Source organism: Bufo bufo, chromosome 3 (assembly GCF_905171765.1).
Source record: "Bufo bufo chromosome 3, aBufBuf1.1, whole genome shotgun sequence".
Taxonomy (NCBI): Eukaryota; Metazoa; Chordata; class Amphibia; order Anura; family Bufonidae; genus Bufo; species Bufo bufo.
In genome coordinates this window covers 275271883-275285640 of record NC_053391.1, presented here as the reverse complement: position 1 = coordinate 275285640, position 13758 = coordinate 275271883, and the positions used below count along the sequence as shown (strand labels likewise).

Here is a 13758-nt window from a genome sequence, read left to right as displayed (position 1 = left end):
GGAAGAAGATAAAGAACTAGCTGACTGCCTCAATGAATATTTCTGTTCAGTTTTTACAAAGGAAAATGAAGGAAAAGGACCTCAGTTAGGGAGGAAGACTAATGAATCTTTTGATGCATGTGTCTTTACACAGGAAGAGGTTCTAAGTCAGCTGTCTAAAATTAATACAAATAAGTCACAGGGGCCTGATGGGATACACCTAAAGCTATTAAAAGAGCTTAGCGCTGAACTAGCAAAACCATTAACAGATTTATTTAACCAATCACTGGTAACAGGAGTCATCCCAAAAGATCGAAAATTAGCAAATGTTGTGCCTATTCACAAGAAAGGTAGTAGGGAGGAATCGGGCAACTATAGGCCAGTAAGCCGGACATCAATAGTGGGGAAATTAATGGAAACCATACTTAAGGAGAGGATTGTGGAACATCTAAAATTCCATGGATTGAAAGATGAAAAACAGCATGGGTTTACTTCAGGGAGAACATGTCAAAATAATCTTATACATTTTTTTGATTGGGTGACTAAAATAATAGATGACGGAGGTGCAGTAGACATCGCTTATCTAGACTTTAGTAAGGCTTTTGATGCAGTCCCACATAGAAGGCTTATCAATAAATTGCAGTCTTTGTGCTTGGACCCCCATATTGTTGAATGGATTAGGCAGTGGCTGAGGGACAGACAACAGAGGGTTGTAGTCAATGGAGTATATTCAGACTAGGGGTGCACCGAAATGAAAATTCTGGTCCGAAACCGAAACCGAAGATTCAGGATGCCCTTGACCGAAAACCGAAACCGAAACCGAAACTGCCTTTTTGCCCAAATACTTTTAAAATACTTTTTTTTTAATGATTTTATTAATAATTATTTTTCATGAATGAAATTCATCTGTGGGTGGCGCTGTTATGGAGAGGGGGATCTGTGGGTGGCGCTGTTATGGAGAGGGGGATCTGTGGGTGGCGCTGTTATGGAGAGGGTAATCTGTGGGTGGCGCTGTTATGGAGAGGGGGATCTGTGGGTGGCGCTGTTATGGAGAGGGGGATCTGTGCACTGTTATGGAAAGGGGATATGTGCACTGTTATGGGCATAACAGTGCACAGATCCCTTTCCCCATAACAGTGCACAGATCCCTTTCCCCATAACAGTGCACAGATCCCCCCTCCCCATAGCAGTGCACAGATCCCCCCTCCCCATAGCAGTGCCATAGACCGATCCCCCTACCCATAACAGCCCCGGCCCTGCTGCTCACAGCATCACTCACTGCATCTTTATTTTACCTTACAATCGTGACTCTCCGGTAACAACTCTGCAGGCAGAGCGGAGGGCGGCGTAACGTCACTTACTCACGTGACGCACCCACTTTATGAATGAAGGAGGCGGAGCAGGCGCGTCACGTGAGTAAGTGACGTTACGCCGGCCTCCGCTCTGCCTGCAGAGTTGTTAGTTACTGGAGCCTCACGATTGTAAGGTAAAATAAAGATGCAGTGACAAAGTAAACCGCCCGCCCGGCGCCCGCCCGCAGATGGTGGGTGACAAATCCCACACCCCATATTTTCGGCCGATATGTAACATTATCGGCCGAAGTGGATTAGGTGCATTTTCGGCCGATATTTTCGGCTGCCGAAATTTCGGTGCACCCCTAATTCAGACCATGGTCTTGTTACCAGTGGGGTACCTCAGGGATCTGTTCTGGGACCCATATTGTTTAATATCTTTATCAGCGAAATTGCAGAAGGCCTCGATGTTGAGGTGTGTCTTTTTGCTGATGACACATAGATTTGTAACAGGGTTGATGTTCCTGGAGGGATACACCAAATGGAAAAGGATTTAGGAAAACTAGAGGAATGGTCAAAAATCTGGCAACTAAAATTTAATGTTGATAAGTGCAAGATAATGCACCTGGGGCGTAAAAACCCAAGAGCAGAATATAAAATCAGTGATACAGTCCTAACCTCAGTATCTGAGGAAATTGATTTAGGGGTCATTATTTCAGAAGACTTAAAGGTAGGCAGACTGTCATAGAGCAGCAGGAAATGCTAGCAGAATGCTTGGGTGTATAGGCAGAGGCAATAACAGTAGAAAGAGGGAGGTGCTCATGCCGCTCTACAGAGCACTAGTGAGACCTCAGTATTGTGCGCAGTACTGGAGACCATATCTCCAGAAGGATATTGATTCTTTGGAGAGAGTTCAGAGTAGAGCTACTAAACTAGTACATGGATTGCAGGATAAAACTTACCAGGAAAGATTAAAGGACCTTAACATGTATAGCTTGGAAGAAAGACGAGACAGAGGGGATATGATAGAAACCTTTAAATACATAAAGGGAATCAACAAGGTAAAAGAGGAGAAAATATTTAAAAGAAGAAAAACTGCTACAAGAGGATAAAGTTTTAAATTAAAGGGGCAAAGGTTTAAAAGTAATATCAGGAAGTATTACTTTACTGAGAGAGTAGTGGATGTATGGAATAGCCTTCCTGCAGAAGTGGTAGCTGCAAATACAGTGAAGGAGTTTAAGCATGCATGGGATAGGCATAAGGCCATCCTTTATATAAGATGGGGCCAGGGGCTATTCATAGTATTCAGTATATTGGGCAGACTAGATGGGCCAAATGGTCCTTATCTGCTGACACATTCTATGTTTCTTTGTTTCATACCAGTGTAGGGCAGTTCTGTATTGACTAGACACACCCGCCCATACTGTAACACCATCACAACCAGAGGCTCGCCTGGTGACAACAGTGGCTAATGCATAGCGCTCTCCTTGATGTATCCAACATCGTTGACGGCCATTATTTCTGCTCAGCGTGAATCGACTTTTATCAGTGAACAGCACTGAGGCCAACTGATCCCTCGTCCAGCGTATATGCTCCCTGGACCATGCAAGATGAGTTGTCTGCCTGGTGGTCAGGTACCCTTGCAGATCGTCTAGCACGCAGACCACGCTGATGTAAATGGCTTTAAATGGTCTGATATGACACTTTTGTGCTTCTCACCTCCCTTAAATGTGCCTGGGGTTGTGTGGCATTCATCATCCAGTTTCGCAGGGCATTGTTCACAATGAAATGGTCATCAATGTGGGATGTGGCCAAAGGACTTCCACTTCTATGCCTTTCTGTGACTTTCCAGTCTCTCTGTATCTCTGTTGCAACCTGCTGATAACACTCTGTGACACTCTAAGCTCAGTGGCCAATTCCATCTGGGAACATTTTGGTTGAAGCCTCGCAATTGGTCTCAAAATGTGAACAGCATGATGAGGTCAACTGTTTAAATACCAATTCTAATTATCTTGTTAGAGAACGGCAAGTTGTGCAAAGAGTACTCAAACGTTGAACAGTTTACAAATTTTTTTAATCCCTTCCAGACACAGCCATTTTTCACTTTCCCTATGCATTTTGCAAATCTGACATGTGCCACTTTATGTGGTAATAACTTGGAATTCTTTTGCTTATCCAGGCGATTGTGAGGCTGCTTTTTCATAAAACATTGTACTTCTTGTCAGTGGTTAATTTGGGTAAATATATTTTACCTTTATTTACATAAAAAAATCAAAAATTTATGGTAAATTTAGAAAAATTCACAATTTTCTAAATGTGTATTTCTCAGTTTTTATGACATATAGTGATACCTCACAAAATAATTACTTGACATTCACCATATGTCTACTTTATGTTGGCATCATTTCGTAAATGTCATTTTATTTTTTAGGATGTTAGAAGGATTTTGAAAGATTTATTTTAAAAGCAATAAAAATTTTCAAGAAAATCTCCAAAAGCTACTTTTTTGTGGACCAATCCAGTTTTTAAGAGACGTTGAGGGGCTTACGTAATAGAAACCACCCATAAATAACCCCATTTTAGAAATTTAAACTTAAATTATTCAAAACGGATTTTTAGAAACTTTGTTAGCCCTTTAGGTGTTTCATAACAATTAAAGTAAAATGGGGGTGAAATTTAAAACACATCAAGGCTTAACAGCAAAAAGGCCTCAATATTAATTACCTTGATTTTGTAGTTTACAGAAACATCCATATACAGTCATGTATAGTCACACTGCAGGACTCAGAAGGGAAGGAGCGCCATTTGGCTTTGGGAGGGCAGACTTCACTGGAATTGTTTTTAGGGGCCAGATTGCATTCGGGGGAAAAAAAATTAAAAATGTGACCCAATTTTGAAACTACTCCCATCAAGGAATTGTTGGAGGGGTGCAGTAAGCATTTTGACTCCAAAGGTGTTTTCCAGAAATTAATGTGTATTTGATGGTGAAAAATGGAAATTGCTATTTTTCCACAAATATGCCATTGCAGTGCTCATTAGGTTGTGTGCAAAGTGTGCCACTGTTGTCACAGCTTTCAAATTATTAAACAGTGTTTCCTGATTGTAGAAACACCCTATAGGTAGCAACTGTCTGGATATACGACAGGGCTCCAAAATAAAAGTGCACCATGCATATTGGTGATTTACACAGTATTGGCTAACAGTTGCTTAAGCTGTAATGTGAAACAGAAAAAGAGCCCCTGAAGAGGTGACCCCATTTTGGAGACCACACCCCTCAAGGAAATTATCAAGTTGTGTAGTGAGCATTTTGACTCCACAGGTGTTTTGGGTATCTCCCTTGCTTACTGTTTGGGAGGACTTCATTAGGGATATGATTCCCTGGTACAATAAGGGCACCATAACTTTCAGAAGTATTTGGACCCTCCCCTTCCTGGTTTTAAAAAATGAGGGGCTTGATCACCATTTCTTAAAAATAACAGAATTTTCCTGTTTAGCCTGTATATCGAAATAACATGTAAGCATTATTCGGTGCCTTCTGTATAATGTGCATGGCCAGCTTTTTGTACCACACCTTTGTTTACCACATGGCACTGTATGGCCTTCAGCACTTGATCTGAAAGATCAACCACTCCCAGGATGCAGTCTGTCTTTGGGTAAGTGGTAGTGGTACCTCGTACCAGGGCAGGGGAGCTGCTGTTCCTGTACTGTGGTCAGTACAAGGATATCTATCTTGTCCTTGTACTTAATCGCTTAACACATAATTCCATACATGTATGGCATTATGTGCCTGCAACTGTATGGAGCGGGATGCTGCGGTGAGTTCGCTCCATACGTGGCGGGTGCCCTCTGTACAGCAGCCACACAGCCACAATAATGAGGAACGGCGAACGCCAATCACCATAATTTACCTCCCGGCTGCCACGTTCAACTCTGATCTCGGCATCTGTGAGTTAAGGCAGAAGGATGCAATTTCACTGCGGGGGCTCCGATCGGCATCCTGGACACTTCCGCCCTGTGCATGAGACACAGCTCAGCCTGGACAGTGTCAGAAACCTATTCACCCTAATGGAGATCTAATAGGGCAAGGGAACAAAAGTTCCCATGTTCTTGCCCCCTAAGGGGCCAATAGTTATTAAATAAATAAAAAAATATAAAAAGTTTATATATCCCCCATTCCCAATTTTAAATAGAAAAAGATATAAACAATGTAATAATGAACGTATTAGGTATCACTACATCTGCATCTGAAAATGTATGACCTATTAAACTATAAAAAAAAAATTATGTGAGGTGAATGCCGTAACGGAATTTTTTTTTAAAACACTCGATTCACCATTTTTTTTTTATCTGGTCCGCCCCAAAAATTGAATACCAGTATGTAAGTCATACATACCTTAAAAATGGTACCTGTAAAAACTACAGTTCATTACATAAAAAACAATCCCTCTTACAGCTCTGTAGACCCAAATATAAAAAAAAAGTTATGGCTGTCAGAAAATTATATTTGTTTTCAAAGATTTTAATGTAATATTTAATTTTAAGATTTTTTTAGTTTAATTAAACAAAATAAATCCATACAAGTTTGGTGTCTCTGTAATCGTATTGAGCTGCAGGATGAGAACACCAGTCATTTTTAGTGCATAGTGAATGCCCTAATGTCAAAACCCCAAAAACCTTGGCAGAATTTAGCTTTTTTTTTATCCCAGAAAGAATTTTTTTCTCATTTTCCAATACAAGACATGGTAAATGAAATGGTGGCATTAAAAAAAATGCATCTTGTCCTGCAAAAAATAAACCATTATATGGCTATGTGTACGGAAAAAAAATTATGGCTATCGGAACGTGGGGAGAAAAAAAAAAAAAAAATGCTAAAATTAAAATAGGCCTGGTCTTTAGGGGGTTAAAGAAGCTGTCAGGTCCCAAACTCAAAATTCTTTTTATGTGCTCCTAACACCCCTCACGATGAATATATTGACCCCAATGCATGTTTTTTCATGTCTGTGCTTTCTTTCCTCCTGTCTGGGCATCAGAATATTCTGGTAGGTCTGCTTAAATTCAGCGCTTCCTGTTTACATGGCTGCTCTGCAGAGTGATGAGTCACAGGCTGGCCCCACTCCCAAACTGATCAGTCTGCATGGGCCATGCCCACTACACCTTCTGTAGCCATCTTACTACACTACATAACCTGTTGTGTGCATTACTGCTTGCTGAACTTTGCTGTGTACCTAATCCTATCTTGTCCAATATTGTCTGTTGTGTGTATCTAAGCCTATCATATCCAATACTTTTCAATGTGCCTCTGTATCTAAGTCTGTCATCTGTGATACAGTCTTCTGTTCTGTATGAAAGATTCTCATGTGTGTAACTGCCTACTGAGCTCTGTATATAAGGCCTCATGAACATGACTGTATCTGGAAATTGTGGATCCACAAAATAAGTATACCCTCATTAGGGTTGTCATGATACTAAAATTTTGATTCTTTTTCGATACCATAAAAAAGTATTGCGATACTTGATACCATTCGAAAAAATAAAACAGCAAAAAAGCCTTGTGCATTCCACATTTTATGAACGTCTGGCCCATAATAGAACAGGTCCTATCCTATTTTTTGTGGGGACAAGGTGACAAACAAAATGGTGAATTGCACGTTTTTGTTTTTTTTTTTCAGTTATGGCGTTCACCGCATAGGAAATATAGGAGAAGATAACTTTAGGGATTAATTGCCGTGGATCGCAGCTCCTTGTCAAGAGGTCGGGTGTCGGGTATGTGATTCTGCCGCCGGCACCCGCCACCTATATTTAAATAAATCTGTTAGTTTATCTTCATTGGTGGCGCAGTGGCCCCTCCTCCCCCTAAATTGCTAGGCATATAATTTAGTTTGGGTCACCACTGAATTTACAAAATCCTCAGAAAAAAGATTTGAAGATATCAATTTAGTGAAGTCTGAAGTGTCAACCTGGATTCCTGAGCTGCCCAGAAACTCAGGAATTTGAGGCTGATAATCCTTAGGGAGTGGGATCCATATTGGACTTACTGGAAGGGGCTGCCTTAGCTGTTGTCCTGAGGTGCCTTCTTGAGGGTCCCTCATCCTCAGGCAATGATGGTGTATGCCTCCTCAGCTGAATACCATCTTTGGGATGATTGGGACATTTTTTCTTTTTATAGATGTGTGTAAAGTGTGTAATTTAACATGTGTAAAGTGTACATTCATTTTATTTATTCACAGGAGTGTGTATGTAGTGCTTTTAACGCATGAAGGGGTTGCAATAAGTTTGAAATAAAATTTAGGAGAAAGGGAAAAAAGTTAAGATAAAAAATTGGGTAACTATCTATCCCTAATTCCAATTTCCTGCACCCAAAACTGAGCACAAATACCATCAGTAATGTATGGTACTGATCAGTGCTCAATGGCTGCAGGATGTACACAGGAAAGTTGTTGCAAAATAAATAGGGATAGGGATTAAAATTTTGGGATACGGGATCCTGGAACTGCTGGAAATGAACAATTAGATTACTGATCAACAGCACAGAGGGGCACATAACCACTCTACATGCCATCCACCAACTGAAACGGCAGCGTGCAGAAACGCATTCACTATATTATATTCCCTTCACTGCTGCTATTGGCTGGTGTGCCATACCAGCAATTCGCAGCACACAGAGAGGAGGCCGAATAGTGATGTCCCTCTGTAATCTTGGAGGTGAATGGTGCTGTCCTGTACAGGACTAGGGATGAGAGAATCGACTTCGGATGAAACATCTGAAGTCGATTTCGCATAAAACTTTGTTTGAATACAAGCGCTCCGTAGAGTATTAGAATGTATTGGCTCATATGAGCCGAAGTTATTACTTCGGGTAATAACTTCAAAAATGTATTTCTACTGTTAAAAACCTTTTCCTTTAAGCTGTTTTCATCTTGACCTTTAATTTTGACTATGACATAATAAAGCTTGATGATTTTAATTTGAGTCATCGATTTTTGCCATTTTAATTGTATTCGATTCTGAAGCTTGCTAAAATATTTTGAAGTCATATCTATAGAGGACATTTTTATATATTTTTCATGTTTTTGATACTTTGTTTCTCTTTATGTGTGGTTTGTAGGGGATGTTTCCAAGTGTTATATATTTACAGCTTTTGTATTCTGTTTATACTCCTTTTGTTTTATTAAAAAAATTGAATGCGTTACAAAAAAAGTTCTGCTAGCAGCACTTATGCCTAACATATTTTGTAGATCATATCATGTTATTTAGTTTGAAACCTTAACTTTTTCAATGTTTTCCAATATTAGGAGACAATAATGAGAAATACCAGAATCTAATACAGAATTATATTCACGAGATAGAAGAGATGAGGTAAATATACATTAAAAATCTTTGAAAATTAAAGTTCAATCCATATAACCTGTATCATCTTATGCCTCACATGCATGACTACTGCAGTGGACTACAAGCCCTGTGCCTGAAACTATAATCCTCCGTTGTCACATTTACCCTACCCTTCTTCACTAGTATAATGGCCATTTTCTTTCTTTTAGTGTCTCAGCATTTCGTAATTAATACCTTAGTACTCCAGTCTCTGTCTACCAGTGGTCTAATTCTGGGCCTTATTTTAATTTAACAGGGCCCTTCCCACATACCAACTAATCGTCAGGCATTTTACTGTTTTCCTTTCTTTTGCAAAGTTTTAAATAATTGTTCATCTGTAGTCTGCTGAAAATAACTTTGGACAGCAGATAGCCTGAACCTTCGCCTCATTGTTTGTTATTTTGCAGTATTCCTACTCCCTACAAAAAGCTTAAAGTGGTATTCCAGACACCAAAACTTGTTCCAGAAAGAGAAGATAGGAAAAAAAATAAAAAAATAATAAAAAAATAATATATATTATATATATATATATAGTATATATAGTGATAAGTTGCACGATAAAGGTATGGTGGGGATGTGTATTTCACCCGGTGGTTCAGTTTAGCTGGGTGAGATAACTGAAATCCAATGGTGCTGCTTCAGCAAGGCATAGGTTGCTGGAGATTATTTTGTTTAAAGTTGTATGGGCTGGATTTCTTTGGATTGGGAGACAGGTTGGTAGTTGGAGTCTCTCAGTCCACCCCCCTAGTCCACTACAGATATTCCCTTTAGCTGAGGAGATCACAGGTGAGGTCAGCTGGGCTATAATCAAGGAGGCATAAGACGACCCTCTGTGTATGACTGGGGAGAGGAAGTGACCCTACAGAGAGAGTCGGAGCCGGAGACTCTGTGTGTAAACTGCATTTTTTGAGGTGAGTCAGGAGAAGACCGTGTATTAGTTAGAGCCCAGACGGGCAGGTGTTTATTTGATGCTGTTATGGGTTTTGCTGAAGTGCCAAAATAAATGATTATTTGGACTTTAAATCCGCTGTCTTTGAAGAAGTCTGTGACTGCGACCCCCTGAGAGATGAGAGAGAGATCCTTTACAATATATATATATATATGTATGTAGTTTTCTTTTATTTTCATGACTATGAAGGCATCAAAACTATGAATTAATACATGCGGAATTATATACATAACAAACAAGTGTGAAACAACTGAAAATATGTCATATTCTAGGTTCTTCAAAGTAGTCACCTTTTGGCTTTGATTACGGCTTTGCACACTCTTGGCATTCTCTTGATGAGCTTCAAGAGGTAGTCCCCTGAAATGGTCTTCCAACAGTCTTGAAGGAGTTCCCTGAGATGCTTAGGACTTGTTGGCCCTTTGCCTTCACTCTGCGGTCCAGCTCACCCCAAACCATCTCAATTGGGTTCAGGTCCGGTGACTGTGGAGGCCAGGTCATCTGGCGCAGCACCCCATCACTCTCCTTCATGGTCAAATAGCCTTACTTTCAAAGTTTTCCCCAATTTTTTCGGCTGACTGACTGACCTTCATTTCTTAAAGTAATGATGGCCACTCGTTTTTCTTTACTTAGCTGCTTTTTTCTTGCCATAATACAAATTCTAACAGTCTATTCAGTAGGACTATCAGCTGTGTATTCCCCTGACTTCTCCTCAACGCCACTGATGGTCCCAACCCCCATTTATAAGGCAAGAAATCCCACTTATTAAACCTGACAGGGCACACCTGTGAAGTGAAAACCATTTCAGGGGACTACCTCTATGAAGCTCATCAAGAGAATGCCAAGAGTGTGCAAAGCAGTAATCAAAGCAAAAGGTGGCTACTTTGAAGAACCTAGAATATGACATATTTACAGTTGTTTCATACTTGTTTGTTATGTATATAATTCCACATGTGTTAATTCATAGTTTTGATGCCTTCAGTGTGAATCTACAATTTTCATAGTCATGAAAATAAAGAAAACTCTTGAATGAGAAGGTGTGTCCAAACTTTTGGTCTGTACTGTATATATATATATATATATATATATATATATATATACCGTAATAGTACTGACTACTAAAAAGGCTGGGAAGTAATTATTAGTACAGTATTTGGCACTAGCTTAGAAGGCACCATTACTGTGCTGAAATAAGTTGCCTTATTTATTATCCACCTAATGGAAAGAGTCCACAGAAAATCTACTATTAAGGGAAATAAATGAGATGGCAAATCATAATGCGGTAGTCATTATAGGACATTTCAACTACCCAGCTATAGACTGGGAAACTGAAACCTGCGGGCTCTTATAAAGGAAACAGGTTCTTGGCAATAACTAAAGAAAATTACCTTCCCTAACCGTTACAGGACTAGAAAGACAGCCATACTGGACGTAACATAATAGTAATATAGTACATAAGGCCTGTTATCCTGCAAGTTGATCCAGAGGAAGGCAAAAAAAAAAAAAAAACTGTGAGGTAGAAGCCAATTTTCCCCACTTTAGGGGAATAAAAAATTCCTTCCCAATTCCAATCAGGCAATCAGACTAACTTCCTGGATCAACGACCCCTCTCTAGTAGCTATAGCCTGTAATATTATTATGCTGCAGAAATACATCCAGGCCCCTCTTGAATTCCTTTATTGTACTCACCATCACCACCTCCTCAGGCAAAGAGTTCCATAGTCTCACTGCTCTTACCGTAAAGAATCCTTTTCTATGTTTGTGTATAAACCTTCTTTCCTCCAGACGCAGAGGATGTCCCCTTGTCACAGTCACAGTCCTGGGGATAAATAGATGATGGGATAGATCTCTGTACTGACCCCTGATATATTTATACATATTAATTAGATATCCCCTCAGTTGTCTTTTTTCTAAAGTGAATAACCCTAATTTTGATAATCTTTCAGGGTACTGCAGTTGCCCCATTCCAGTTATTACTTTAGTTTCCCTCCTCTGGACCCTCTCCAGCTCTGCTATGTCTGCCTTGTTTACAGAAGCCCAGAACTGTACACAGTACTCCATGTGTGGTCTGACTAGCGATTTGTAAAGTGGTAGGACTATGTTCTTGATCACGGGCATCTATGCCCCTTTTGATGCAACCCATTATCTTTTTGGCCTGGCAGCAGCTGCCTGACACTGGTTTTTGCAGCTTAGTTTGCTGTTTATTAAAATTCCTAGATCCTTTTCCATGTCAGTGTTACCGAGTGTTTTACCATTATAGTATGTACGGGTGACTTGCATTATTCCTTCCCATGTGCATAACTTTACATTTGTCAGTGTTAAACCTCATCTGCCACTTATCTGCCCAAGCCTCCAATCTATCCAGATCCCTCTGTAGTAGTATACTGTCCTCTTCAGTGTTAATTACTTTAAACAGTTTAGTGTCATCTGCAAAAATTGATACTTTACTGTGCAAGCCTTCTGCAGATCATTAATAAATATATTGAAGATAATAGGGCCCAATACTGACCCCTGAAGTACCCCACTAGTGACAGTGACCCAATCTGAGTGTGTACCGTTAATAACCACCCTCTGTTTTCTATCATTGAGCTAGTTACTTACCCACATACAGAACGTTTTCTCCCAGTCCGAGCATTCTCATTTTATATACTAACCTTTTATGTGGTACAGTGTCAAATGCTTTGGAGAAGTCCATATATACGACAACAATTGATTTGCCGCTGTCAAGTCTAGAACTTACCTCCTCATAGAAACTGATTAAATTTGTTTGGCATGACCGATCCCTCACGAAGCCAAGCAGATATGGCGTTATTGCTTATTTCCGTTGAGATGCTCTAAGATAGCATCTCTCAGAAACCTTCAAACGGTTTACCCCACAACAGATGTTAAACTTACCGGCCTATAGGGGGGCGGAGCCAGCGCCGGTCTGAGATGGGCCGCTTGATTCTGAGCTCTGTACTACAGTCCGTTCTCATGCACTAGCAATCAGTAGCAATACGCCCGAAAATGGTTAAAATCGGGAATCCCAAAGCAGGGGAGCACCCAGGCACTAACAAAAGTCAAGTCGCAGGAGGAGACATGGACAAGTTTCTGAGAAAAGCGGCCGCTTCATATGTTGCCCCGCGATTCTAAAATGGCGCCGTTCAGCATCAGAAAGTCAGATCGGAGGATGAGAGCGATAATGTAGAACCGCAGGTAGGGGGACCCTCCCGATTACCAGAAATGACCTAAAGAATACCCTGAGCAAAGCCCTCGAACCCCTATTAAGCGAATTTGCCGCCATGGCGCCAAGAACATGCGCCACATAGGGGCTAGAGTTAGAAGCGCTTGAGAATCAACAGGCCCAGATACTGGATCACCAGATGGCTACTTCAAACTCATTCCAGAAATGTGGCTCCTACCTGAATCAACTTCAGAACGCCCTAGAAGACCAGGAAAATAGGGGGTCGCCGAAACAATTGCGCATAAGTGGGGATCCCAGAGTCCTGTGCTTCCTGGTGACATTCCAGCTGTGGTTGTCTCCCTCTGCTCCTCACTTCTCCTGGCCCAGAATTTGCTCTAAGATTGTATTAGAAAGGGCTCACAGGGCACTGCGACCCAAACCTAAATCGAGGTATCCCCAAGAGATATAATATCAAGTTTCTCAACTTCCAAGTTAAAAACTGCAGTCCCAAGAAGCTGCCAGAAACAGACAAGACATCTTATTCGAAGGTGCTCAAATATCAATTTATCAGGATTTAGCCCCCTCCACTTTTAGGAAGCGCAAATCTCTCAAGCCTCTGACGGAGTGGTTACGGGTGAACAGGATCCCTTTACAAATGAACTTTCCCCTTTCGTACTCTCCTTTTCACAAGGAGGCCGCGCATAAACATCACCACCTATGCCGACTTGGAGGCTGTATATGACCACTTACAAGTTCCTCCTATGCCGATTGAAAACTGGGACTTATTCCAGGATCTCAGTGTTCTACCTGAAGTTCCAACGGTTGAGGCTTTCACCTTACAGCATAACCCCAAAGGCCCACAAAGTGGGGAAGAGGGAGTCGACAAGTAACACCTAAGAGACTATCTCAAGAATAAATTTTTCTAGAATTTTCCCTGCTACAAATTTCCTACGCAGAGGCATTGTTTTTCTTCTTCCCTGGAATTCTTGGATCTATCCAGATAATCAGCT

The 13758-nt window shown here is 40.7% G+C and overlaps 1 protein-coding gene across 1 annotated transcript in view; it reads left to right on the top strand.

Annotated features, from left to right (window-relative positions):
* Nucleotides 1-13758, top strand: part of KIF21B (kinesin family member 21B) — a 1425990-nt gene that overhangs the window by 290128 nt on the left and 1122104 nt on the right. Inside the window, exon 10 of the mRNA XM_040424150.1 lies at nucleotides 8564-8627. Coding sequence (XP_040280084.1) covers nucleotides 8564-8627 — 64 coding nt within the window. The remainder of the gene's footprint in view (nucleotides 1-8563; nucleotides 8628-13758) is intronic.